The sequence below is a fragment of the Mirounga leonina genome, unplaced genomic scaffold, assembly GCF_011800145.1.
Source record: "Mirounga leonina isolate KUSES-001 unplaced genomic scaffold, KU_Mleo_1.0 Mir_114, whole genome shotgun sequence".
Taxonomy (NCBI): domain Eukaryota; kingdom Metazoa; phylum Chordata; class Mammalia; order Carnivora; family Phocidae; genus Mirounga; species Mirounga leonina.
Window position 1 is genome coordinate 224,345 of NW_023270265.1, and position 25,066 is coordinate 249,410.

General features: G+C 55.0%; 1 protein-coding gene across 1 annotated transcript in view; it reads left to right on the forward strand.

The window, feature by feature from the left end:
• The window catches only part of LOC118021074 (cadherin-23-like), a 328,706-nt gene that overhangs the window by 69,513 nt on the left and 234,127 nt on the right, over nt 1-25,066 (forward strand). Inside the window, 3 exon segments of the mRNA XM_035021097.1 lie at nt 3,442-3,584; nt 4,156-4,203; nt 4,315-4,407. Coding sequence (XP_034876988.1) covers nt 3,442-3,584; nt 4,156-4,203; nt 4,315-4,407 — 284 coding nt within the window.

Here is a 25,066-nt window from a genome sequence, read left to right on the forward strand (position 1 = left end):
CCTGCCCACAAATGTTCACGGCAGTGCAATTCACAATAAACAACCCAAAAATCCATCAACAGGTGAACGGATACAAAAAATGTGGTCTCTCCCTACAAGGAAATGTGACTCAGCCATAGGAAGGGATTACATACTATGTTTCAACATGGATGAACCTCGAAGACTTTCTTCTGAGTGAAAGAACCCAGACACAAAGACTAAGACTACCCCCTCATAGCATCTCATTTATATGAAATATCTGGAACAGGCAAATTCAGAGAGACGTTCAGTGGCTTTGTGGTGGCCAGGGAGAGGGAGGGACGAATGGGGAATTCTTGCTGAGTGGGTATGGGTTTCCTTTTGGGGGTGATGAAAATATTCTGGAAGCAGATCGTGGTGATGGTTGCACCACACTGTGAATGTACCTAATATGGCTGAATTGTATATGTTAAAATGGTTAAAACGATGCATTTTGTGTTCTATCTATTTTATCACAACTTTGGAAGAAAACAACAAAATTCCAGGTATTTCACAGTCTGCGTCGGAGGGCATATTATCTGCTTCTCAGGTGGGAAGCAAACCTAGAGTGTGATGTGTGTACCCTAGGGCCCCACAGCCAGGGATGATTCTCCTGAGTGGCTGCAGCTAGGACCACTGGGCTAGAGTGGGGTTCCACAGATTGGCCTCATTCCTGCGTGAATGGTGCAAACAGGGGTGGCTGGAAGGCTTCCTGGTGGAGAAAAGAGCTCTGTGTCCAAGAGAAGCCAAAGCGAGGCCCAGCTTCTGCGGAGTCGCAGAACAGCCCTGGGTGGGGGAGTTTGTGCCCAGCTGGAAAATTGTGGGGCGTCTTGTCTTAAATATAATATTAAATCAGCACCTTTAATTAGTACACTTAGAAAAGGTCACTAGCAATTACCTGGGACACAAAGAAGGCATAAGCAGGCAAGAGCCTGTGAGGAAGCTGAAAAGGACCATTTTGAGCAGCACATAATTGAAGGGAAAATGGATAAAAGTCCAGGAAATTATAGGGTGGGTGACAGCAGCTGATGGCCCCATCCATGTCCTGCCCAGTGCCCCCCTTCTTGGAAGGGCCTGAGCATTGGGCCTGAGAGAGCCATTTGGGATATCTGGCTGAGTCGTATGACCTTGGCTGGAGGGCCAGTGTGGTCTTTTCCAGAACTCGGCCAGCAGAGAGCTTGGTCCCATATCCCCGAAGTGGGCTGGATCCTGATGGTGGTTGGCAGGTGAAGTGTTCACTCCAGGGGGCCGCCATGGACTTGTCATACTGTGCGCAGGCGGGACCGCTTGGGGCCTCAGGTTCCTCATATGGGATCTCCCCAAAGCATTAGGAAATAGCTCAGGGCTCCCCAAACTGCCGCTAAAGCACACCTGAGGGGAACAGAAAGGAAATGTGCAACCCCGGGGGGAGGCTGGAAGTTCTTTTATAGCTTTAGGTTCCATTTTTAAAAATAAATTGTTACATTGTGTTACATTGTGTTCAGAAATATCCCGGTTTATTTTAGTATAAAGCGATTGCTTGCCACTGAACAACACAGATGCTTTGAGGAGATGCGCTTGGTTTATCTATGACTTCATATACCTCCTCCTTCCTCAACCAGAAGCAGCCCTGCACTGGGAGTCTGGAAATTTGGGTTCTAGCTATGGACTCTGTCCCACACCATTGTACTTTGGGAAACTGGCGAAATGCCTTCAGCTTTTCCATCTTTAAAATGGGAAGTTTGGGCTCCCCAAAAGGTCTCTGAGGTTGTTCCGACTCTGTTCCATGATTTTACTCCTCTTCCTCCTGCTTCTCACCTCCTCCCCATCCCTTTGGATACTGCCATATCCTGCTCTGCTGTGACCTTGGAGAGGACACTTTGCTTCTCTGATCCTCAACTTCCTAATCTGTAAAGTGGGTAGAATAATGGCTACCAAAAGAGTTGCTGGGAGGATTTAATGAGAGAACCTGGGTGAATGAGCCTAGTACTCCATCTGGCATATCCGCAGAGCCCAGTGATTGCCCAGTATCTTCCAAGCGTTAGGCTTCCAGTTAAGGTCTGAGAGAATCATGTCCATAGAAGTCCTGAATCTTGAGTTCACGTGTCAAGTGTTGAGATGTGTCAGGTTGTGGAAACAAACAAGGGCTCTGGACCCAGAATGCCTGGGATCTGAATTCTAGCTCTGCCGTTTACTAACTGTGGGCCATGATCAATTACTTAATCACTCTTTGTGACACTGTGCACTCATGACATTTTGCACAGTTCCCGGAGGTGCAGGGACCTCCTGAAGCTAAGGCGGTCAGCCTGTCCAGTTGTCTGGGACCTTCTGGTTTTAGTATGTGTCCTGCCTCCATCCCAGACAAACCAGGGGGTGGGTCACCCTGCCCAAAGCCTACCTAGGGAGGGCTGTGATCCCCGGGTGGGCGGGGGGAGGTACCCTACACTAGGGCTTCTTAGGCAGGGCTATAGGCCAGGCATCCTGGGGGCCTCTGGCCAGGGCTGTGTTTCCTGGGGAACAGGGACACCTCAGTCCTCTTCTTGTGAACAGAAACCACACCCTGAGCCCAGTTCTGGCCTCGATTTCCTGCAGGCTGGGCCACATCTTCCTAATCTCTGTTTACCTCAGCACTTAGCACAAGGCCAGCACCTAGTCACTGTTGGGTAAACGCCAAGTATTGTAATATGTTGTGAATTAGAAAGGGTGCTTCCATTTGCAAAAAGCAGAAATCCAACTCAACGGACTCAGTCCAAAGAAAAAAAATGTGAGGGGAGGCAGATTTATTAGCTCATGTAGCTGAGAAGTCCAGAGGTTGAAGCTAAACTCAGGCACAGCTGGCCACACGCCCTCAAACGGAGTCTCTGTGCACCGTTTGGCTCTGTTTTCCTCCTGCTGGCCTCATTCTCAGGCCGACCCTTCCTGGGCGGTGCCAGAGATGGGTGCCTGCAGGTCCCAGGTAGCCACCCCGGTGGAAGGAGGGCTCCCCTTTCCCAGTGGTTCCAGCACAAGTCCCAGGGTTGGCTTTGACTGGCTTGTTTGGGACCCGTGCTCATCCCTGAACCAATCCCTGCGACCAGGGAGATGGAATGCTCTGATTGGCTACGGCTGAGTTACGTGTCCATCCTGGAACAGAAGAATTGAAGGGGCCTACCCTCATCTGAGCCACGTGGAGGAGGGAGTCTCCACACTAAAATCAGAAAAAAAGGGGGACAGGCCCAGATCACAGCTGTCCGTTAGCCGCCTAAAACATGGTGAGCCACAGTTCTCTGTGACGGGCACATACACGCTGTGACAAGTGGCCAAGGTAGGGCCAGGGAGCCGGGGTCAGAGCCCAGAGAGGCCCAGTGACCTGCTGGCGGTCTGTGGGGTGGCGGCTTCCGCTGGGATTCAGCCGCCTTAGTAAGGTGCTGAGGAGTAGACCAACCGCCTGGAGTTGCCCTCTGATCTCTCCCACGGCTATTCCAGGTTCTTCTGTGACGCAGTTGCTGGCCCGAGACATGGACAATGACCCGCTGGTGTTCGGTGTGTCTGGGGAGGAGGCCTCCCGCTTCTTTGCTGTAGAGCCTGATACAGGTGTGGTGTGGCTGCGGCAGCCACTGGACAGAGAGGTACGACCTGGCCACACCCCTGTCCCGGTTCTTTCCTGGGGGGCAGAGGCAGACACTGTGCGAGGCTGGCTCATCATCTTTTAGGGGCCTTCCTCTGAGGCCCCATCCTGACCCCGAAGTAGCATCTTCCTGCCGAAATGGTGTCCCTCTTCCAGGGCCAGTGCTGACGTCGGACTTGGGGTTGGAATGGGGTGGTTGGGGTGTCTCCAAGCAAGGGAGAGCCCTGGACGGGCAAGAAGGACAGTGACCCAGGGTTCATCCCCCATAGAGTGGTGGCTCCGTGGTGTTTACAGGTCTACCCCCGGGAACAATGTTCCCCTAAAGGACACTTTCCAGAGACCCAGGAATTGGTGACAAGGCAGCCCTTAGCAAATTAAGGTATGAGTTTGAAACCCCAACCTTTGTTTTCTCCTCACATTTGAAGAAGGGGCCTCAGGGGTGTCTAGTGACTTGCTCAAGATCACACAGCAATTTAGAGGCCGAGCCCAGGTGAGAGCCCAGGGCCCAGGACTCAGGACGTCAGCGTGCCTCTCTCTAACTCTGCCTTCTCCCTCCCTCCCTTGTCTTTCAGACCAAATCTGAGTTCACAGTGGAGTTCTCTGTCAGCGACCACCAGGGGGTGAGTGTCTCCTGAGGCCCCTGCTGTCCTGGGAGGCAGACTCCCGGGGCCTTGGGCAGAAAGAGGCAAGGGGCCCATGCCAACACTAAATCCCCACTCTTCTCTTGCCAGGTGATCACACGGAAGGTGAACATACAGGTTGGGGATGTGAACGACAATGCACCCACATTTCACAACCAGCCCTACAGCGTCCGCATCCCTGAGGTAGGAGCCCCCAGGGTCGCGCTTGAGGGACGGGGCTGGCGGTGGGGGGGGGGGTGGCGCTGCCGCTCCAGGGCTACCTGGGAATGGGCTGAAGCTGGGGAAAGGGCAACTGCAGCTCTGCTTCTGCCGCCCACCCCGCAGCCCAAGTGCCAGCTCTGGGCAGGTTGGCGACCGTGCCGACACCTCCGAAGGTAGAGTGGGTTAGTGGTAGCCTCAGGTCTGATAGAAGGCCTGCCTGGGATGAGCCCCACAACTCCAGCTGGAGGCGGGGCAGGACAGGAGTTGGGAGGAGCAAGTGTTGTGGCCTCTTTCCTTCCACGCATAGCCAGTGTGGGCCTCGGGCACGTGGATTGGCAGGCCCGACCCCAGACTTTCCAGCTGTGGCCAGAACCACCCCCCCACCCCCCGCCAGGACACAGGAAGCAAGTAGCTCCAGGAAGGGACTTTCTTTCCCTAGCCTTATGCTTGCCCCCCGTCTCCCTGGCCCTCTCTGCTCCTTTGGGTCGTCTGTGTACTCTGAGTGTGTTTGCATGAGTGCATGCATGTAAAACCAAGCCATCGCCGGTAATTGAGAAGTACAAATTATTGCATTACAAACGGTTCATTAATAAGCTGGCTGCTGGCTCCCAGTGGAACTAGGGTTCTCATGGCTTACTATCCCTCTCCCAGTGACTGATGGCAGTTTTCTGGGCTGGCAGTTAGCCATTCAAAGACCTTGAAGGTGGTGGGTAAAGCTTCTGCTGGGTGTCCCTCGGGCCTGCCCTCAGGGCTCTGGGTTGAATGGCAGCAATAAGGGGTTGGCCTGGGAAGGACTGGAGATGGAATCCACTGGGGAGAGGCAGGTCAGCACCACGGCGTTTGAGTTCCAGCCCCTTTATATTATATGTCACTGGATCAGGAGACTGGAAGAGTCTTTAGAAAATATCTGTTCAGTTTGTGGATGAGAAAACTGAGGCTCAGTATGGGACAGTGACTTAGCCAAGGTCACACAGCTTTGACCCTGAGCCTCCTGACGCCCAGGGCAGCCCTCAGATTCCCTCCAAGGTGGTGATACCTTGTCTCATGCTGTTCCTGTTCCTGGCCCTCCTCACTCAGCTATGAGCCAATGGTCCTATGGTTGTGCCAGATGGAGGAAAGTGAGGACAAGTGTGTGGGTAGGAACACACCAGAGGCTCCCGTGCCCTTCCCCTGACGGGGCAGAGCATAAGGAGGGAGAAACCACAGTCCCAAGCATGGGGACACAGTGCCCTGAGCTGTGGCCAGCGTGTCCAGGACTGCAGCTTGGCTCTGGGCCCCCTCTCATTTGGAAGTCTCCCTAATTTAATTAAGGGTCTCTACGTGCCTGCCTGCACTCTGGGCCCAGGCTCAGAAACCAAGGGCACGGCTCAGAGTTAATGAGCCTTGGACCCATTGCTCAGCTGCCATCCTGGCAGGCATGGCTGCCCTCTGTCTTCCCTCACAGGGAAGGGGACGAGAGGTCACATCCCTCCTCCCCAGCCTTTGGGCCAGGGCCAGCCTTTTTCCTCCCTACCTTGCCAGGAGATATGACCTCAACACCACCCTGTTGGAATCCCCTGGGATTCTCCAAAGGCCTCTGCCTTCAAGGAGAGAGCCTCTTCAGTCAGTCATCTATTTAACAAATATTTATTGAGTGTCTCTGTAGGCTGGGCACTGTGCCAGTCTCTCGCCACACAGAGACCTGGAAGGCCAGAAGAACACGCAATGACAGGAGGCAGAACCAGCGGCGGGAGACCCCAGGCCCAGCCCCTGCTCTGCTTCCAGGCCACTGAGTCCATTTGGGCATGTCACTTACCCTCTCTGGGCCATAGTCCTCCTTATCTAATAAAAACAGAGGACCGGCAGGGTAAAGCAGCCTGCCTCCTACGCATCTGATGAGGAGAGGGTGGGCTGAGAGGGCCAGCTACAAGGACACACGGCTCTTGGAGGACAGCCTGTGTGGTTTACTTGCCTGTAAACATCCCCACGTCACCTCCTTGACTTGATACGTGATGCCCTACTTAGGGCTGCTGGGTGTGGCCGGTGGGGTGTGGTGTCAGGTGGATGAAGGCCTGACCACTCCTGACCCGAGGTGGCTTGGCACCCACCAGCCCTGGCCTGGTGTGGTCACCTGAGCTAGAACTTAGCTGCCTGGCTCAGGCCCCAGCTGAGGTACCAGCGAAGGGCCTGCTGGCTCCTGGCCCAGAATTGAGCCTGGGCTCTCCTGCTGGCCTGGAGGTCACCCTGGCAACGCCAGGCCCCTGCCCTTCAGAAGCATGATGTGTGGCAGAGGCCCTATGGAAGTGAACAGGGTGAGAATGCAAACTAGAGAAAGAAGGGGGCCCTGGAGACCCTGTGAGTTGTCCGTGCTGAGGGGTTGCCAAAGTGATCAGAGAAATCTCAGCGGGCTTCCTGGAGGAGGTGGCTTTCCAGCTGACGCTTGCCAAGGTGAGCAGTGGAGCTCCTGTAGGTCAAGACACCTGGGGTTTAGTCCTGGCTGTGCCAGCTACTGGCTGGGTGAGACTCTGAGCCTATTACTGCCCCTGCTGGCTTTGGTTCCACAGCTGTTAAACTGGGGAGTTGGACCAGGTTCCTTCTAGGGCTGATAGCCAGTGGTTTGAGGATAAATCCCAGCAGGAGAAGCTCCTAATTCTCCTTCAGTACTTCATTATTCCTCAACGGCTGGCAGAGAAGCTCCTGTGGCTGTTTCCATCTACTGAGCTCCTCTTCGGGTCGTGCCAGCCACCTGCCACCTCTCCCTCACCTTCTCAGCATCCACTGTCCCCAGCCCTAGGGGCCCTGATAATATGGGGGTCTGTTGTGCCCAGAACCCAAGGATGGGTGTGAAGAGCAAGTTTATAGGGAGACAAATTCTAGGTCTACATAATGAAGAACTTTCTAATATTGAAACCTAGTGCACAGTCTACCCCCCTACCCTCCCAAAGATGTACTGAGCTCCCCAGCCCTGGAGCTAAAGTAGGAAAACCACGAGTTTCAGAAACCATTCAGAACTGAGTGTTAGAGAAGGGAGGAACCAGAAGGTCCCAAACATTCCCCATCAGAATTTCCTGGGGGACTAGTTAGGATATATACTCTTGCACTCCTCCAACCCTGAATCAGTAGTTTGGAAAGAGCCAGCCCAGAAAGCTGCATTTTTAACAAACTCCCCTGGTGATAGCAAGCCCCGGAGACATGGCCCATGGGGACCCGTGTCCTCGGGCCCGGAAACGGAGTGGGTGGGAGTCCGGATCAAGACCAGGCCCTGCCCCTTTCTCCAGGAGAAGCTCGCTGGCCCCCTGCCCTGCAGCCCTGCCCGTCTCCCTCCCGAGACCCCCTGCCTGGCCCTGCCCCTGCTCAGAAGTCAGACAGGTGTGTTTGGGTTTCTGTGTTCCTGGTTCCCCTCCTGCCCAGCCCTCTCCCCTCACTAAGCTGTTCTACATGTAATTATCCATTTTATCAGGGTGAAAGGCCCTGCAATTCACTTGTCGAAGCCCTAACGAGGCAGCGTGGATGCTTTCAAGTCCGTAAAGAAAAGGGAAATCCTGCTAGAATTGGCAACTTAATTCACCAAGCCAGCCTCGACAGACCTCATTAAGTCCCCGTGTATTCATTTCAGGCTAATGGCTGTCTTGCTGACTGCTATTTGATTTGCTGTAATAGACTTTTATGGCGTTCCAATTTGCTCAAACGTGTTTGCCTGTGTCTGTGCCCAGCAGCCCCGCTCCACTACCTCCATTAGGGGTGTGTGTCCGCCTCGCTGACCTTCAGCGCTGCCCTGTCCCCTGTGTCCTCCTGGGGCCACCCCTCCCCCACAGCCCTCCAGGTGTGCCCTGGAGAGGTGACCCTGGGGCTGGGGTGTTGAGGCTGCAAGATGGGTACGAGTTTAGAAGTCGGATGGTGCCAGGTGGCTCCTCGGATCAGGGAGTCAAGGAGGGCTTCCGTAATCTCAGGGACGGCCGTGTCCTTGAAGTTCTGACAGGTTCAGCCACCATAGCTGGGCAGTTGAGGCTGTTATCCACCTGGCCTCAACCTACCTTTCTCGCCTTCCCTGCCGGCTTCCTCCGCGTGGATGGCGCTGTCAGCCCAGGGGCTGATTCAGTGCCCGGAAGCCTGTGTTCGTCTTTCTTTTCTCTTGTTCCAACACACATACATTGTACTGTTCTAACTGGTACTGGAGTGTTCTCTTTCCTCTCTCAGCCTGACTCAATTCTGCCGGTCCTTTGAAGCCCAGAGCTGACCCACCGTGCCCTGATCCACTCCCAATTTTTATTTTTAAACGAACACAGCAAACACTCGCCGAATAGCCATGGAGCAAGGCCCATGGATTCTGAGCTGACTCGGATGTGTAGGGTAGAGTAAAAGGACTTTCCCATTTGCCAGCTGTGCAACTTTGGATGGTGACTTAACCTCTCTGGACCTCAGTTTTCTTATCTATGAGATAAGCCACACTTTTGCCTTGTGGGGTCATTGTGAGAGAGAGAATAATGCAAGGGGGTAAAGCCCTTAGCCCCGTTTGTGGCTCATTATATATTCAGTAAAATGCTGGTGACCAAGACCAAGGTCTTATCCTCGGGGGAGATAATTTTACAGGGAGAAAGACAAGTAAGAGGAGGTCTAACTACATATAAATGTATTAAATGCCATGGTAGCTTAGGGTGTGCAAAGCAGGAGGGAAGCTCTGTGGAAGGAATGACCTAATCTCTACACAGGGGCTATTTGTTTGGGACCTCACAGGATGTGTAGAAGTTTGGTAGTCACAGAAGGAGATTATGGTGTCTCTGAATATCATATACTCTCTGTCCTTTAGCTTCTTTTCATATATTGGAATTTCCAAAAGAGGGAAGTGAACCCTAACCCCTGACCAGGGATCCTGTTGAAGAGGGGCCAGTGGCTGTTGGGGTATGTGTGTCCCTCACTGGTACCCAGTGTTCCCTTGTGGAAATAGAGCTGGGCTGGGAGTAGGCTCCCTGGGTCCCTGCCCAGGTCACTGTGACAGACAGGTCCTGCATAGATCTTTGTCACTCGTGGCTTCGGGTGACCAGCTGTGAGGTGGGGAGGAGGCTGGAAGAGGGGAAGGGTGGACTGGAATGAGAAAGCAGGGGCCTGAGCACCCCCAGCCGTGGCTGGGGACACGGTCCAAGCCAGGGTCCCCCAAGGCCACCCCGTCTCTCCATGTCACTTAGCAAGGACAGATGAAAGTCATTCCTCTCTGGAGCTCCTTACTAGAGACAGGAAAGCAGGGAGAAGGAGATTACTGGTAAGCATGTATCAGTGAAACAAAGTAATTCATTTCTATGATAATAATAAGTTGACGCCGTTGTTATTGTTGAGAGTTCCCTCTGTGCCCAAGGCCGTGCTTTCCATGCATGTGGGTGCTCCCCGAGTGCTCACTGCCGCCTCACAGGCTAGCCATGTTGTTAGTCCCAGGCCACGGGTATGGGTGTGGAAACAGAGAAGCTTCGTGACTTGCCCAGAGCTAGCCAAGGATGGAGCCAGGATTAGGAGACAGGCCTGGTTCTACCTGCAAAATAGAAATAATTAAGCCTGCCTTGCAAAATTGTTTTGAGGATTCAAGTAAATGGGACCGTGTGCGGGAAGTGTTTTGCACAGGGCCCAGCATAAGCAAGTGTCCGGCTCACGGCCGAGGCTGTATTCGGTGGTACATCCGTCTCCCCCGCCAGCCTGAGCAGGGACTGTGTGCCCTCCACTCCGAGCCCGGGGCCCAGCCTGTGGACGAGAACTTCACAGCTGGGCAGAGCCCCACTGCTCCCTCTGCCTCTTGGACAATTGGGAGGACAGCAGGAGCCTTCATGCAAAGGGCTCTGCCCCCACCAGCTTTCTTCACCCGCACGAGGGGTCCTTTATTGTTCACAGTGTCCAGGGCGGGGGCAGTGCTGGGGTGGAGAGGGTGCCCACACCTCATAGGACGCCTGAGAGCTCACTGCTGGAGCTCTCTAGTGCCCTCTATTGCCCGCCAGTTCCTCAATCGCAGCCATGCTGTTCGTGCAGTGGGCACACGGCGAGCCCCGGAGGGGTGGCCAGACGAGGCCCCGAGCGTGCAGAGGTGGGCATGACCAGACTTATTAGCACCCACTGGGGCCGACAGCATTGCCCCCCCAGCTGTCCTCCTCACGGCGTGCCCATCAGACGCTGAATGATTTATAAACTGCATCCTCGGGTTGCAGCGAGAGGTGGGGGGTCAGGGGGGCTCACACTGGCTTGTGCCGGCCGTTCTTCCCTGAGATGTCAGCTCTGCTCATGAGAGTGTCACCTCTCATGCCAGGAGAGATGGTCCCTTGACAGGCCATATTAATTTATACCTTGGGGCCATGGTGCCGGACGGCCCCCTCTGCATCTATAACCACCCACCTATTGATCTGGGAGAGGGAGGCCAATAAATCATCTCAGGGGCTCTGGATCCTGCTGACCAGAGCCAAAGTAGTTTATTCTAGCCAGGCGGCAGCCCCAAGCTATGCCATGTCTCTGTGCCCCTCAGTGAGCACTCTGAGGTGCTTGCACCTCCTCTGGCCACCCCCCCCCACCCCGTCTGCACAGTGACAAGTACCTCCTCTCTGGCAGCGGGTGCTTGTAGCGATGAAGTAACATATGCACGTGGGCAGAGCAGCAGGACCCCCTGTTTCTACATAGTCTTGAGATGGAATGGGGTGTGTGTGTGTGTGTGCACGTGTGCACACACGCATGTATTTGGAACAGTGAGTGTATACTTATTGAGGTAATATCATCTTGTCTATCTCCGAGCATTTTCCCTATCTTTCATTTGTCCTCATGACAACTCTGTAAGTTAAGGGAAAATTTTTGTTCCCATTTTAGAGATGAGAGAAACTGAGGCCAAGAGAAGTTCCACGACTTCTCCGAGTCCCCCGGAGTTGAGTATACTTTCAACTAGAGCCATGGTCTTGCTCTTTGTCATCTTCGGCATCTTTGCATGTGTCTCTTTGTAGCTTTGCCTTGGCCTGCTTATAATTTGCCCAAAGTCGCAAAGATGAGACCCCGTAGAGCCAGGGTGGGGGCAGATGAGCGGGGAGCTCGGGGCCTCACGCATCCACGGCTTACCCCCATCCACGGCCGAGGGCTGTCACACACACCCCATACATAGGCTGTAGCAATTCAGTGGAGAAACTTCACTCGGAGCCCGCTGCCCACTCTCGAGAGTGAGGACCACCTTTGGAGGTCAAGACCCTGCTGTAGTCGTAGTAACACCCCTACCTAGTGACCTACAGAGTTAGTGTGCCCCTGCCTCTAAGATTTGGGTCCCTGGACGTGCATACAACATTGTTCTGTGAGAAGTAGAAGACCCGTCCCTACAGGGGAACATCAGCCTGCTCCTCCGGGGCCCCCGTGACCACCACGGCACCTCCTCCTTCTATGCCCACTGGGGCACGGCCAGGGCTGTGAGCGCCCTCCACCATGCTCTGCACTAGGAGAGGGCAACATGGGAGCAGGGAACAGAAGGAGCCCAGATGTAATTAAAATTATTATATTGTTTGAACAGTAATAATGTTCTTCATTATACCAGTTTCCTCACCGATTCTGGCTGGGAGTCTTTGGGGGCTCATATAATTCTGCAATGGCTGCAGGACCCTCCGCCGTGAATATGAAGCAGGGGCCCGGGGGCAGAGCCCAGCTCGCATGCAGCAGGGATTCGCCGGCACATGCCGGGACACCTTTAACTGTGCCCCTGCCCTTTGAGTAAAGACCCTCTAAAGGGACTTTTAGGAGATGAGAGCCGGCTGCGAGGAGATGCTCCTGCCACATGGTTGGGCTGCCAGCCCCACGTGCCTGGAATTCCCCTGTTGTCTTCATACCCTTTCTCTAAATGGCCTCCTCTTCCCTGTGGTGGGGCCTGTTGCCGGAAGGGCCAGGTCTCCTGCCTGCACCCCTTTTCCTCCAGGCAGTGGGGTCTCCTCAGACCCTGGGTGGGCAGCCGGCTGAGGACATTAATGGTCGGAAGGACTTGTGCGCCATCAGTGACATGGGGACCCTGATCCCTACTGTGGCACCGGGTGATGGAGCCACGAACACACAGGTCCTAACTCCACAGCCGGAGGCCACAAGCAAGATGCTTGGTCTTTCAGAGCCTCAGTGTCTCCATCTGTAAAATGGGGGTACATTGGGGGTGTGAAAGTTCCAGGAGAGCCCGGGTATGAAGTACCACTCTCTTGGGGTCGGTGACAGGTATTCCCATTGTTATGAAGAATTCTCAGAGAGCTTCAGGAAAGTCGCTTGGGGTCCAAGGAGCTTGGCAGATGGGCTCCATTGCTATGGCCTGATTGATTGATATTGGGGTGTGAGTGGGAAGATTCTCAGGGAAATGGTCTCCAGAACCCACGAGCCTAATTCCATCCCTCCGCTGGAGGGGTAGTGCTGTTTGCCCAGGGGGGGTCTGATGTCCAGAACCAGGCTGGGGAGAGGGGAGGGGCGCTGCCTCCTGGGCTCCTGCAGCCCCCGCAAGCTCAAGAGCGGTGGCCTGGCGGGCTGCCTCCCGGTGTAGGGCACCGGGGCTGTGTGAGTGTGTTGATTGACCGCCAGCATGCCACAGCTGTTTCTCCTGTTCTGGGGACCCTGGAATTTTGTCTCAGCCTCTTGATTTACCAAACAAGTTGGAGTATTGTCAGAACAGCTTGGGGACAGGCCTGGCAGCCCCCTTGACAGCAAGGCCCCCCACACAAGAGGCTGGTATGGATATGCTTGCAGGCTGCTTGACCCACCTTGTTTTCTACCAGGAGGGGGGAAAGAAGAGAAAGCGGGCAGGCGCTTGGTTGATGGAATTATTATAATTTCTCTGATTCCTTAGCAGCCTTTAATTACTTTTCAACTTTATGGCACTGGCTAGAAGCTGGGAGGGGCTGGGCTCTCCCTCTTTGTAATAACCTTAAGTGGAAGCCTCCTGTCCGTCGATGAAAAAGCCGGCTCTTCTCTCCAGATGCAATAATACAGCCGAGAGATTTCACCAGGGCATAATCACTAGGTACATGTAATCTTCCCTGTTCACTGTCTTCATCACCAATCGGCCGGCCCACTTCGCAGGCGTGAGGGACTGCCAGCCACAAAGAACTGAACGTCCGGTCGCGTCCTTGTCCAGGAGGGTTACAGGCTCAGGAGGGTCCCTCTCCCAGTCCTGCCTCTGAGAAGGCCGTTTCCCACAGACCCCTCCCCTCTCAGTATCTCCCTGTCTGAGCCCAGCCACGCCTCCTGCCATTCCCAACACAAACCCTACAGGTTAGAAATCCATCCCATTCCTGTGAGGTCTAACGCTCTGGGCTTTCCTGTGCTTCCTGTCCTAGATCCTCACTGTGGGTGGCCGCTTTCCTGCTGCCCTGCCTTTGCTCATGCTGTGCCTTCCCCCAAGATGCTCTCACCCATGCCCCCTGCACCTTCTTCCTCCATTTAGCCAAATCCTATTCTTCCTTCCTTCCTTGGAACGATGAAGTGGGGGAGGTTGGTACTATGTCCCCATTTCACAGACAGGCAAACCCAGTGTTAGTGAAGTCAGACTTGCCAGGTTATTCCCTCTGGAAGTGGCTGGCTGGGATCCGACCATAGGCCCTTCACCTGGTCTTCTCTCTGCTAGGCTTGAAGGCACAGGCTTCTTTTACCCCCTGCCCTTGGAGTTGCTGCCTATACCCACTCCATGCTGGCTTCGAAACCCCACTCCCAGACCCACCCTCTGCCTCCTGAGCCTGGCCTGGCCTTTCCAGCCTGGGATAGTCCCAGAACCCCACTGTGGGCAGAAGAGGTTAACCGGATGCAGGTCTGGTTGCTGAACCTCCCTGGGGCTGGCTCAGCCAGAGGCAGCTGCCCCTGTCTTGGTCACCTGTCTGCACAGCTCAGCAAGTTAGAGTGGGATGAGCTCTACCCTGGAGGGGGCAGGAGCTCCACCACCTACAGCTGGGAGACTTGTGTGAGGAACCCCCCTGCTTCCAGGGCTGAATTTGCCCCTCTGTTAAATGAGATTGGTAATCCTGGGTCCGTCCATGTCATCGTGGGGATCAGGGACAGGACAGACAGAACAGACAGGAAGGCCTTGAGCTTAAAGCCTCATGCAAGGGGGACAGATTAACCACTGGAGTATCTTTTCCAAGGCTTCCTTCCCCACCAGCTTTATGAGTTTTATTTTTTTTCTTTTTTTGAGTCTATGTATTACTTAAGCATATATACAGAGAAACGAACAGTTGTGTTTAGCTTTACAAATTATTGCAGAGTGAACATATTTGTATAACCACACCTGCATCAAGAAACAGAAACTCTCCAGCACCTAGAAGCCCCCTCATAATTCCCAGTCCCTCCCCCTACAGGTAACCTCTATCTTGGCTTCTATCCCCATGGAATATGTTTGTCTATATTCATCTTACTGTATGCAGTCTGTTTGGTTTTTATTACCACCTGAGCTATGGAACAGGCGGCTTCCTCTCGGAGGTCACTTCCCACAGTGGTTAGGATCAGTGCTAAGGTTAGTGGTTTGAATCCTGCGCTCACCGCTTCCATTTCTGAGTCCCCAGAGAAATGGTCGTGTCTCTGCTGAAATGGGTGTGGCGCAGGTAGGGCTCCCACTCTGCAGGTACCACTGTGCTTGTCTCGCAGTGCTCTTCTGCCAGGGGCTGTGATGGTGGTGTGCAGTGCTCAGCTGGCAGCCCGCACCTGAGAGCCTGGCGGGACCCTCCCCTGCAGGCATCAGCTCTAGGCAGACTGCAGGGGCAGGCTCATCTCTGCAGGTGGATATGGAGCTGTCCAGCTGCTGGAACAGGAGGAGGGGGCGGGGGGGATTGCGGGGAAGGGAGTTACAGGAAGCTAAATGCAGCGAGCAAAACTTGGGCTGAGAGGAAGGAGGCAGAAACACAGCAGGAGGGTCCCTTTCCCCAGGGTGCCTCTGCTGGGCCCCACAGGAGTCCTTCAGGTTGGTAAGAAAGGTCTTATCCTCAGGTTAGAGCCAGAGAAATGGGCCCAGACAGGTTAAATGACTTGCCCAAGGTCACACAGCTGGTCCCCGGTTTTGTCCTCATTATACTGCCCCCAATGCAAGCCCAAATGCCTTTTACCCCCAGTGCATCCCCTCAGGGCTTGGGGTTTAGTGTCAGTGTCCGATGCCTTCAGAGGAGCCGGCCTTGAGTCTGGAGAAGGTGGAAGGTGGGGGGTGTTTGGTTCAGAGGGGGATTCTTCTGTAGTGACCTTTATTGTGTTCCAGCACCTTCAGCCTCCCACAAAGCTGTGGCTTATATCAGCAACCCAATCTGATGTCTGCACACACACACACACACACACAAAAAATCTTTAAAGACTTCTTAGCAGCTTGAAGTGATTGTTTTTTCCTTTCCCTTACCTGGTCGGGGATGGGCAGGGCCAGGGCAACGAGAGAATAATGAATTCTCCTAAAGCACTGTCTTTCTCCCCACGTCCCCAAACCATCAGATCGCCCAAATTCAGGGGGCCCCCAAACCTTAAAAAAATCCCCCCAACACAACCCAAAAGATGGGGGTGGAGGGAAATGCAGCAGCAGCTATTGGGGCGGAAAGCCCTAAATGGTGTGGAAGTAATGTCTAAAGTGTGTTGGCGATTACAGACATTTCCACGGAGCCACGCTCAGGCTGCATAGGTTGGTGCGAGCAATGGTGGGGAAATAAATAAATAAATAAATAAGTGAGCCAGCGTCGGAGAGCCGTTAACTGTTGCTGTGCAGAAGGGAGGGATACGGCAGGTTACTGGGGAGGGTGGAAGGAAGGTAGCCAGGCTCGTTCATTCATTCCTCCATCCATCCATTCATTCCACTGTACTGAGTCCCTGGGAGGTGCCAGGAATGTTGCTAGAGCCTTTCTGTGGTCGGTGGCCAGAGTCCCCCAGGCTGGTGGGGTCTGATCCCAGCCCCCTCTTGCCAGCCTCCCCTTGACTCTCTGATTTCCTGCACCTCTGCCTTCTTTCCGGTCCCTGAGAGCACCGTACCATGGGACCTTTGCACGGCGGTACCCTCCCTTTCTTCATGAGCTCCTATATCCCCTGAGATCTTCAGTCCTTGATTGATCCCCTTTTCCAGTACCAAACAGATGCTCGTGTTCTGGGTCTTCAGAGCACCATAGCTATGACCTTGGGATGTAATGACTCACTTATTTATAGGACTGTTTGATCACTGTTGGCCTCCCAGGGGAGATGGTGGGTTCCGTGAGAGCAGGGGCATGTCCATGTGACCGTTTCCCCATCACTGGACCTTTAGGACCTCGTACACAGTGGAGACTTAGTAGAGATTTGTTGCACGATGCAGTTGATAACACTTGTCTTCTGGAAGCTTCTCTTCCTCCTCGCCTTTGCAGCCCCTATCCTTTCAGTGGGAAATTCCACGGACCAGTCCTTGGTGTGCTCTGTTCCCAAGGCCCACTGTGGAAAGCAGCTCGGAAGTGCTGACGAGTTCCCACTAAGGCCTTCGGTCTCACCAGACTTCCCAGGCAGCCAGTGGGATGTGGTGAAGGCACTGCACGCAGGGGTGTTGGAGGAAGGGGTGTCGCTGAAGGGGCTGGGGTATGGTAGGCAGACGAATAGCCCCAAAGAAAGGAAAGCCCCGCATCCTGATCCTGGGAGCCCGTGACTGTTTCCTCACATGGCAAAAAGGACTCTGCAGGTGTGATGAAGGACCTTCATGAGGAGATATCCTGGTTTTGCTGTGGGCCCAATGTCATCACAATTGTCCTTATAAGAGGGAGGTGGGAGAGTGGCGGTAGAAGCAGAGGTCAGAGAGAGAGGTTGGAAGGTTTTATGCTGCTGGTCTGACCATGGAAAGAAGGGGCCAGGAGCCAAGGAACACGAGTGGCCTCGAGAAGCTGGAAAAGGCACAGAAGCAGATTCTCCCCTAGAGCCTCCAGAAGGGATGCAGGCTGCTAACCCCTTGATTTTGGTCCTGTCTGTAAGACCCATTTTGGACTTTGGCCCCCAGAATCGTAAGATGATAAACATGCAGGGATTTGTTAGAGTGGCTGGAGGAAGCTGATACAGGGTGCTTTGGAGGCACAGTGGTAGGAACACACGTTCTCCAGCGTACCCCCAGCACCCCCAAACCCTAGTGCACTGTTTCCTTTGGGGCGCTTCAGGCAGAAGGGCGGATGTCCCCGGAGGTGGGCTCTCTAGATGTAGGTGTGAGGCCAGTGGTCGTTGGGGATGATTCATGAGGGCCAGCCGTGGGGCAGGGGCCCCTGGAGCTGGGGAGGGCAACTGCCTGGGAATGGGCCCTGCAGAAACTGGGAGGGGTGAGGTGGGCGAGCCTGAGAGCCTATGTGGTGGGTGTGGAGAGGGAGAGCTTTTATTTATTTACTTATTTTAAGATTTATTTTTTGAGAGTAAGAGAGAAAGAGAGAGCATGAGCAGGGGAGGGGCAGAGGGAGAGATAATCCTAAGGCAGACCCCCCACTGAGCACGGAGCCCGATAAACACGGGGCTCCATCTCACACCCTGAGATCATGACCTGAGCCAGAATCAAGAGTAGGATGTTTCACCGACTGAGCCACCCAGGTACCCCGAGAGGGCAAGCTTTTAGATGAGTGGAAGAGAGTGGTGCTGGAAGGGACTGCATCCCAGAACAGGCCACTGTGCTGCTGGACCCCGGGGAGCCCTCCCATTGCACAGAGGTGGGCTTAGCAGGCACCAGAGTGCTGGAGACCCCCCCTGGAAACCTTGGCCTCTGGGCACCAACCAGCCCAGAGACCAGGGAGAGAGAGGAGTCTCTGCCTGGCTTGCTACCCAAGTGGTAACGAATGCAGAAATGTTGATTCCACACGCCTGACCCCACCCTCATTCGTTCATTCATCAGACATTGCCTGGGAGCCTGCTAGATGCCAAGCCCAGGCCGGGTGCTTGGGACACAGGAGAATGAGCTGTGGTGCCTGGTCCCCCAGGAGATCCTGGCTGGGCCCTGCTCACCCACAGTGGCACTCTTTAAAACAGGATGGGAGGCCAGTACTTGAGGATCTGGGCAGCCACCACCCGAAGCCTGGCTCTCTCTGGGTTGGCGAGCGGGTGGAGCAAGGCCATCTGCCCCTCCCATCTTCAGTGCTACAGCAAACCTGGGTCGGGCCTCCCACCTGCCCTTTCCTGGCTCCCGAGCCCCTTGTGGTGGGCGGCATACAGGTAAACGTATCAAGTATGGCTCCCTCCAGGCAGCAGAATTGGACAAATGAGCTCCAAATGAGCTTGGCAAATCGGTTCTTTCTGCTCTGTCCCAGCCCTCCATCGCCCTGCCCTGCAGCAGCCTGGGTTGCCCTGCAGGTTGCTCTCAATATGGGCTGGGGAGGGAGGGTGCAGGGACTGCCTTGGGTCTGAGACAAGCAGAGAGACCCCCACTCCATCTCTGGGCCTCCATCTGCTTCCTTATATCTGGGGTGGGTGGAAACCCCACAAGATAGAACAGGCCCTTCTGGAGGGTTCAGGGGCATTACGGAAGAAGGGGCAGGGCACAGGCCTCCTAGAAGGCCTGGCACGGGCTAGTGACCACACCTTCCTCTGACCTCCTACTCCAGCCTCCTTTATGCCACTTGTCTGATACGTGGGTCCTCCTGGTGCCAAGATCCAGGGTTTATGATCTGATTAAAGATAGGGTCTATACCTTACAATTCCGTGAACCCATAAGCTCCAGGGGTACTGGGCACAGGGAAAGCACCGGTAATAGCTGATAGTAAAGGAGACTGTGCATGCATTCACGTGTGCACTTTTTATAGCCAATCTGAGGTATAGGTACTAGGATTATTCCCAGTTGGAAGATGGGGAACCTGAGGCTCAGAGAAGTTAAGTCAGTTGCAGAGCTGGGATGTGAGCCCAGGCAGTGCCCCCCCCTCCAGCAACTCCATATGCTGTTGCCCCCCTGTTGACAGTGAGTCTAGGGGGACCCATCTTGCACATCGAGTGAACGTGCCCTGGACACTCAGGGCCCCCGGCAGGCAGCAGACCAGGGTGAGGCTTCTGGAACGTGGCTCCTTGCAGCCCTCCCGAGGTCTCCCCACATCCTTCTGTCCCCAGGGCAGTGCCCAGTGCCATGGCCAGCGCAGGCCGGAGAGGGTGGCCGTGCAGACACCGCGCCTAGTCCTAGAGAGCTGGGCTGGGCCGTGTTCCTGGAGAGAGAGCTTCCTCACCTTGGGCCAGGGCACACACGCGGGCACACACCTCAGGCGTGACGTCCGCCCTGCCTCCTCCTGTCCCATGTGTCTCCCTCATGGGTCAGCGCCCCAGAGTGCTAAATCATGGGCAAATCGGCCACAGCCAGTGGGAGGCCAGGAGGACAGGAGGAGGGGACACTGCCATCAGAACCATTAGCATCGGGCTGGTCAGGCGAACGAAAGCACAGCTGATTGGGGCTGAGCAGGCCAGCCTCCTCTGGGCCCCGTGCCATCTGAGATGTGACGTGGGACAGGGCACATACATGGAACATGTGTGCTCCCTGGGAATCACTGAGCGTGCAGGATTCATGGCATGGACACTCCCCATGAGACCAGTTTGCAGATGGGAACAGTTACTTCATGTGTAAGGAGAGAGCAGAGATAAGCTGGTTTCTGCCTAGAAGCTTTGGGCTAGAGCAGACCTTGCCTCCCTCCTGCCGCCACCGTCCCCCCCACCCCCCCGGATGGCAGTGTATCTTAAAGGAACACTGCACTGGGATTCTTCATATGTCCTTGGTCTTCCCCTTTCATCTCCCTTGGTCTCAGTTTACCCACCTCTCCAGTGGGGTTAATCACCTTAGCTCTGGCTAGCTCCCCGGCTAGTCAGGGCTGGTGTAGGAACAGATGAGCCTGGGTCGGAATGGCATGTAGACCGTGGCCTAGCTCCCCGGTCATGGCCTTGCTGAATGATGTCAGCGGGCCATTGCATGAAGAGGGGGTCTGTGTGGCATTCCTGCGTTGTGATGCAGAGGACCATCCTAGAACAGGTCACTCCACGGTGCTTCTCTGGACTTGGGGCTCAGTGTTCCTTCCCCAAGGTCAAGGGCCACCCAGTCCCAGCAGTTGATGAGCAGAGATGAGGGCGTATGTTGGGAAACTGAGGCCTGGGACCCCGAGCACCTTCCCTGGGCAGCCATGCCTTGGGACAGGTCCCTCCTCGGAGTCTCATCCTGAAGGGCTTGCAGCCAGGCAGGCCTGTCCCTTCTGCACGGCTGGCCTTGCAGCTGGCTGCAGCAGACACGGCTTTTTTGTTTTTGGTTAAAAAGCCTCATTGGAGCGTTATGATATTGGAATGTGAAGGGTAATTGAGCTGAAAGCCATTCTCTTCCTGTGACCGGCATGATAGGAGTGATTGAGGCACCCAGGCCTGCGCACCAGCCTGGGAATCCTGATGAAAGGTCTGTGCAGAGATGGGGGTGATAGACAGGGTGCAGCCAGGCGCCCCGAATTCTTGTTCCTCTCCCCAGAGGCCTAGGCCTGTCCCGCAATGCGCTGCCCTGAGACACTGAGCTGCCGGGCCTGGAGGAGACGGCCGAGGCCTCGGGGAGCTGGACTCAGGCAGAGGGTCTCCAGTGACAGGTGCACGAGGAGACGGCTGGGCATTGGACTGACACCGGCAGGAGAGCCCATTGCCCGCAGCGTCTGCCCCCTCACTGCTTTGTCTCCTCCCGACAGGACTCCTCTCCCGCCCCTACTCCTCTGTACCTTTTACATCTCTCTCTCCCTCCACGTGCTACCCTGCATCCTCCCAAGTTTGGACAACCCCAGGGTTTTCCAAGCCGCTTTAATGCACATAGAAGTCTCGGGAAGATCTGATTAAAATGCGGATCCTGCTTCAGTAGGTCTGGCGTGGGGCCTGAGACTCTATTTCTACTGTGCTCCCATGTGATACCACCATCACTGGTCCTCCCACCTGGCTTTGAAGAGTTAGGTTCTAGGAAGAGATCAGGGCATTTGTCCAGCAAGGATGCTCCAGATTCTCAGTGCAGGGCCCAGCTGTGAGGAGACAGCCAGGGGGACAACAGCCAGCTCCTGAGCAGGGCTGCCCTCTGTGGTGGTGCAGGTGGAGCACTGAGCGAGGAGGGGAGGGCTGGTGAATTCCAGCCCAAGCGTTGCTCTTTTTTTTTTTTTTAGGATTATTTATTTATTTTTAGGGGCGTAGGGAAGCGAGGAGCAGAGGGAGAGGAGCGAGCAAACTCTGCACTAAGCCTGGAGCCCGACTCGGGGCTCGATCTCACGACCCTGAGGTCAAGACCTGAGCTGAAATCAAGAGTCAGACGCTTAACCGACTGAGCCACCCAGGCGCCCCCGCCAAGCGTTGCTCTTAAAGCTGGGTACGCTGGAGCTGGGTGGCATTCCCTGAAGGAAGGAGCACATTTTTCTTGGCACAGAGGGCGGTTCGCTCACCAAGCTATGTATTCACAGGGCAGGGTCCACTCTGAAGGGGCAGCTTTTTCTAGTTTTGCACAAAGACACCATCAGGTCTTAAAGCCGTCACTTAAAGCCGTCACTGACTGCCCGCTTCTGCACACCCCCATCTTCCTCCATCACAGTGCGTGACCTCACAGCTTCTCCTGGGGGAACATGGAAGTCCCAGGGAAAGGGACACACTCACGCTTCCAGACTGCTTTTCCCTCCAGTCCGTCCAGCCCCTTCTGGGTGGGAGAGTGGGCTCAGGCCTTCCTGAGCCCCGGACGCCTAAGAAACAGAACCTTTCCAGCTTCCTGCCCACTCCGTGCCCAGAGAGCTCAGCTGCAGGGGTCAGGCTAGGACAGGCCCCTCTGTCCCAACCTGGGGTGGGGACCAAGTCTGCTATAGGGAGGGGCTGTCCTTGAGGAAGGATTCTCTGGCTCACCCCAACCCAGCCTATGCCCTTCCGCCAGCATGTACACACACACACACACACACACGCATACCATACTCAGTCTCTCCGCATGGCCCATTATTAATTGCCATGCAGGCTGAGCTGAATGGGCCCCATCAATATGTGTTCTCGCAGCTTCAAGGAGCTGGGGCCTTTGGTGGGACGCCACAGCTTATCTCTCCCAGCCAGGCTTTCCCTGCACAGGACTCCACTAGCATATAACGAGCCCTCCTTGGGGGCTTCTGGGCCCGAGTGCCAGGCCCAGCAAAGGGAGAAAGGCCCACCCCTTCCCGGCTCCGCCCTGCCGGCTCCCAGCTGAGCACAGGCCTGGCTCTTACCCCGGTGGTGCCTGCAGACCAGGTGGGGGGCCTCTCCGTGGCCATGGCCACAGAGCCACAGTCACAAGGCAAGCCTCTTCAGCTGCCATGCCCATTTCCCAGCACTCCCAACCCAGCCTGAAGGGCCCCCTTTCCGCCTTAGACTCGACTTCCCTCATCCTGCTCTGCCAAGGGTTGCAAGGATGGTGTCATTCTTCTTGCCTGGTGGCATGTCTTTGGTGGGCAGATGTGTGAGCCTGGGTCTCTGTTGATCTCACAGGTGGGCAGAGCATCATCTTTCCCAAGCCCCTGCCTTCCCTGATGGCCTCTCATCTCACATCCAGCTGACTTGGGTTGGCATTCTCAGCCCCTCTGACCACTGGAAGAGGGAGGAGTGCACATGTTCATTTTTTGTCACCTCTCTGTCCCACCAGTGAATAATGTGCACAGTGAATGCTTATCAGACAGTTAATGCTTATCAGACACCTCCCATGTGCCAGGGACTGGGCTCAGTAGTTTTTAGGCATCACTTCATTCTTAGACAACGTTGGAGAAAGGTGTGTTCACTCTTCTCATTATGCCAGTGAGGAAGCAGAGGCCCAGAGATGTTAAGTGACTGCCCAGGGTCACACAGCTGGCTAGCAGACCTCACAATATGCATGACAAATATAGTGCCTCTGTGTGGACACTCTCCTCTGACATGGAACTCTCAGCTTCCTGGGGTCATGCAGGACAAGTTCAGCCATCTCAAAATTGTAAGACCGTTCTTCCTAGGTGGAGCTGGAATATGCTTGTCTGCCATTTGCACTCCATTGATCCAGGTTTGCTGGCTGGGATTAGGGTCCGTGTATGGAAGTGCCACCGTGGGAGGCTGCCCTGGGTTGAACCCACCTCATGGGTCCCATTAGCACAAGCATGTGAGCTTCTGGCCAGCGTGTGACGTGCTTGATAGGAGCAAGGGGGCCTCTGAGTGATCTCTTCTTCTCCAGAACTCCCCCAGTTGTAGACCGCGGGGCCTCATCTCCTCTAGCTTTTTGATAGGGGAAGTAGTACCACTGCCCCCTGGAGGTCATAAGCCCAGTGTTCCTTGTGAAGGATTTTAAACCCCCCTTTGTGGGGGGTCCCCAGACACCGTGGGTACTAACACACCTCCAAAAATATTGTACTTTTTCCATTCCAAGATACTCATTTGCCCCTCCTTCCAAAATATGTGAAACTGGGATTCATCTGAGTTAGCCCCCTACAGCCTTTGCCTGCATGAATAATGACCATGATCACCTCCCCAGAGTGTGACTACTCTATTGATCCTTTGCTCTCTGCTCCCCAGGAAATGGCTCAAGGCTCCTGCCCTTGGAAACATGGGCATGACTCACCCCTCCCAGGCCCAGCACGGCCAGGCTGAGTGGGGGTGGGAGCTGAGGCAGAGGTTGAGAACCAGGGAGCCTCCAAAGGCCGTCACTGCCCTGATCCTCTTCGCCATAGATGACACACATTTGGCACTTCCTGTGCAGGTAGGAAGTGCCGACATTTTAGACTCCTAATCTTGGCCTACTTCAGCAATAGTGTGGTACTCCAGCGCCAGTCCCTTGGGACCGAGATATTCCTCATTCCCTGACCCCTGAGTGTGCAAGTCAGAGCCAAAGAGGGGAGCAGCAATGGTTAAATTTTGTACTCTGCTCACAAGTTCGGTTTCTAAGGAGTTGAAGAGTTTGGGACTGGACTGACTGTTTCTCACTCTTGTTCAGAAGACCCTTAGTCCTCAGGGAAACTGCTAGCCAGTCTCCCCCAGGAAGAGGCTGAGCCCTGCTATTCACAGTCAAAGGCAGAAGGAGGTGCTTGGGAGCCAGGGCAGAGACCCCCCTGGGGTCCTGAGACTTGGGGAGCTGAGCAGCTTGAGGCATCAGGACCTTTTGGAAGGAAGCCAGTCAGCCGCCTCCATCCCCCACTCCAGCCCTTCCCAGAAGTCCTCAGGCAAGAAGGCTCTAATTGATGAACTTGTTCCTCTGTAGCTGTCACACGTCTTCAGTTCATTACAGCCCCATCTGCCTCTCACTGAGGCTCTCTCTTGCCAGCCTCCCGGCTGGTCTGAGGGAGAGAGCACACGCGACAAGAGCAGCTGGGATCTGAGGCCCCGTGATTATCTTGGAGAGTCCAATCAGGGTAATGGCAGGTCCTTCTTTAGGGGAACCGAGTGTCAGGACAGGGGGGGGGGAGGGGGGAGCTTGAGGTGGTTAACCCTTAGCCATCCAAACCCGGAGGCCAGGGCCACAGCCAGGCATACCCCACTGGCGCAGCCCTGCCCATGCCCCAGCCCCCCGAGGTCACTTGGAAAACCGAGGGGCAGGCCTGAGAATCAGATAGCCTGGTCTTTTGCATCTGTAACCCTGAGCTTTCCTTACACAAAGCACCAGCGCTTTTAGATTAGGAGTATGATGTTCGATTGCTGGCAAGTATTTTCAGTTGTCTGCATGTGCCCAGCACTGTATCCGGCACCACGACCGGGCATGATGCGCCTTGATGTTCTGCATCTCCTGGGTGGGCTCCAGCTCTCAGTA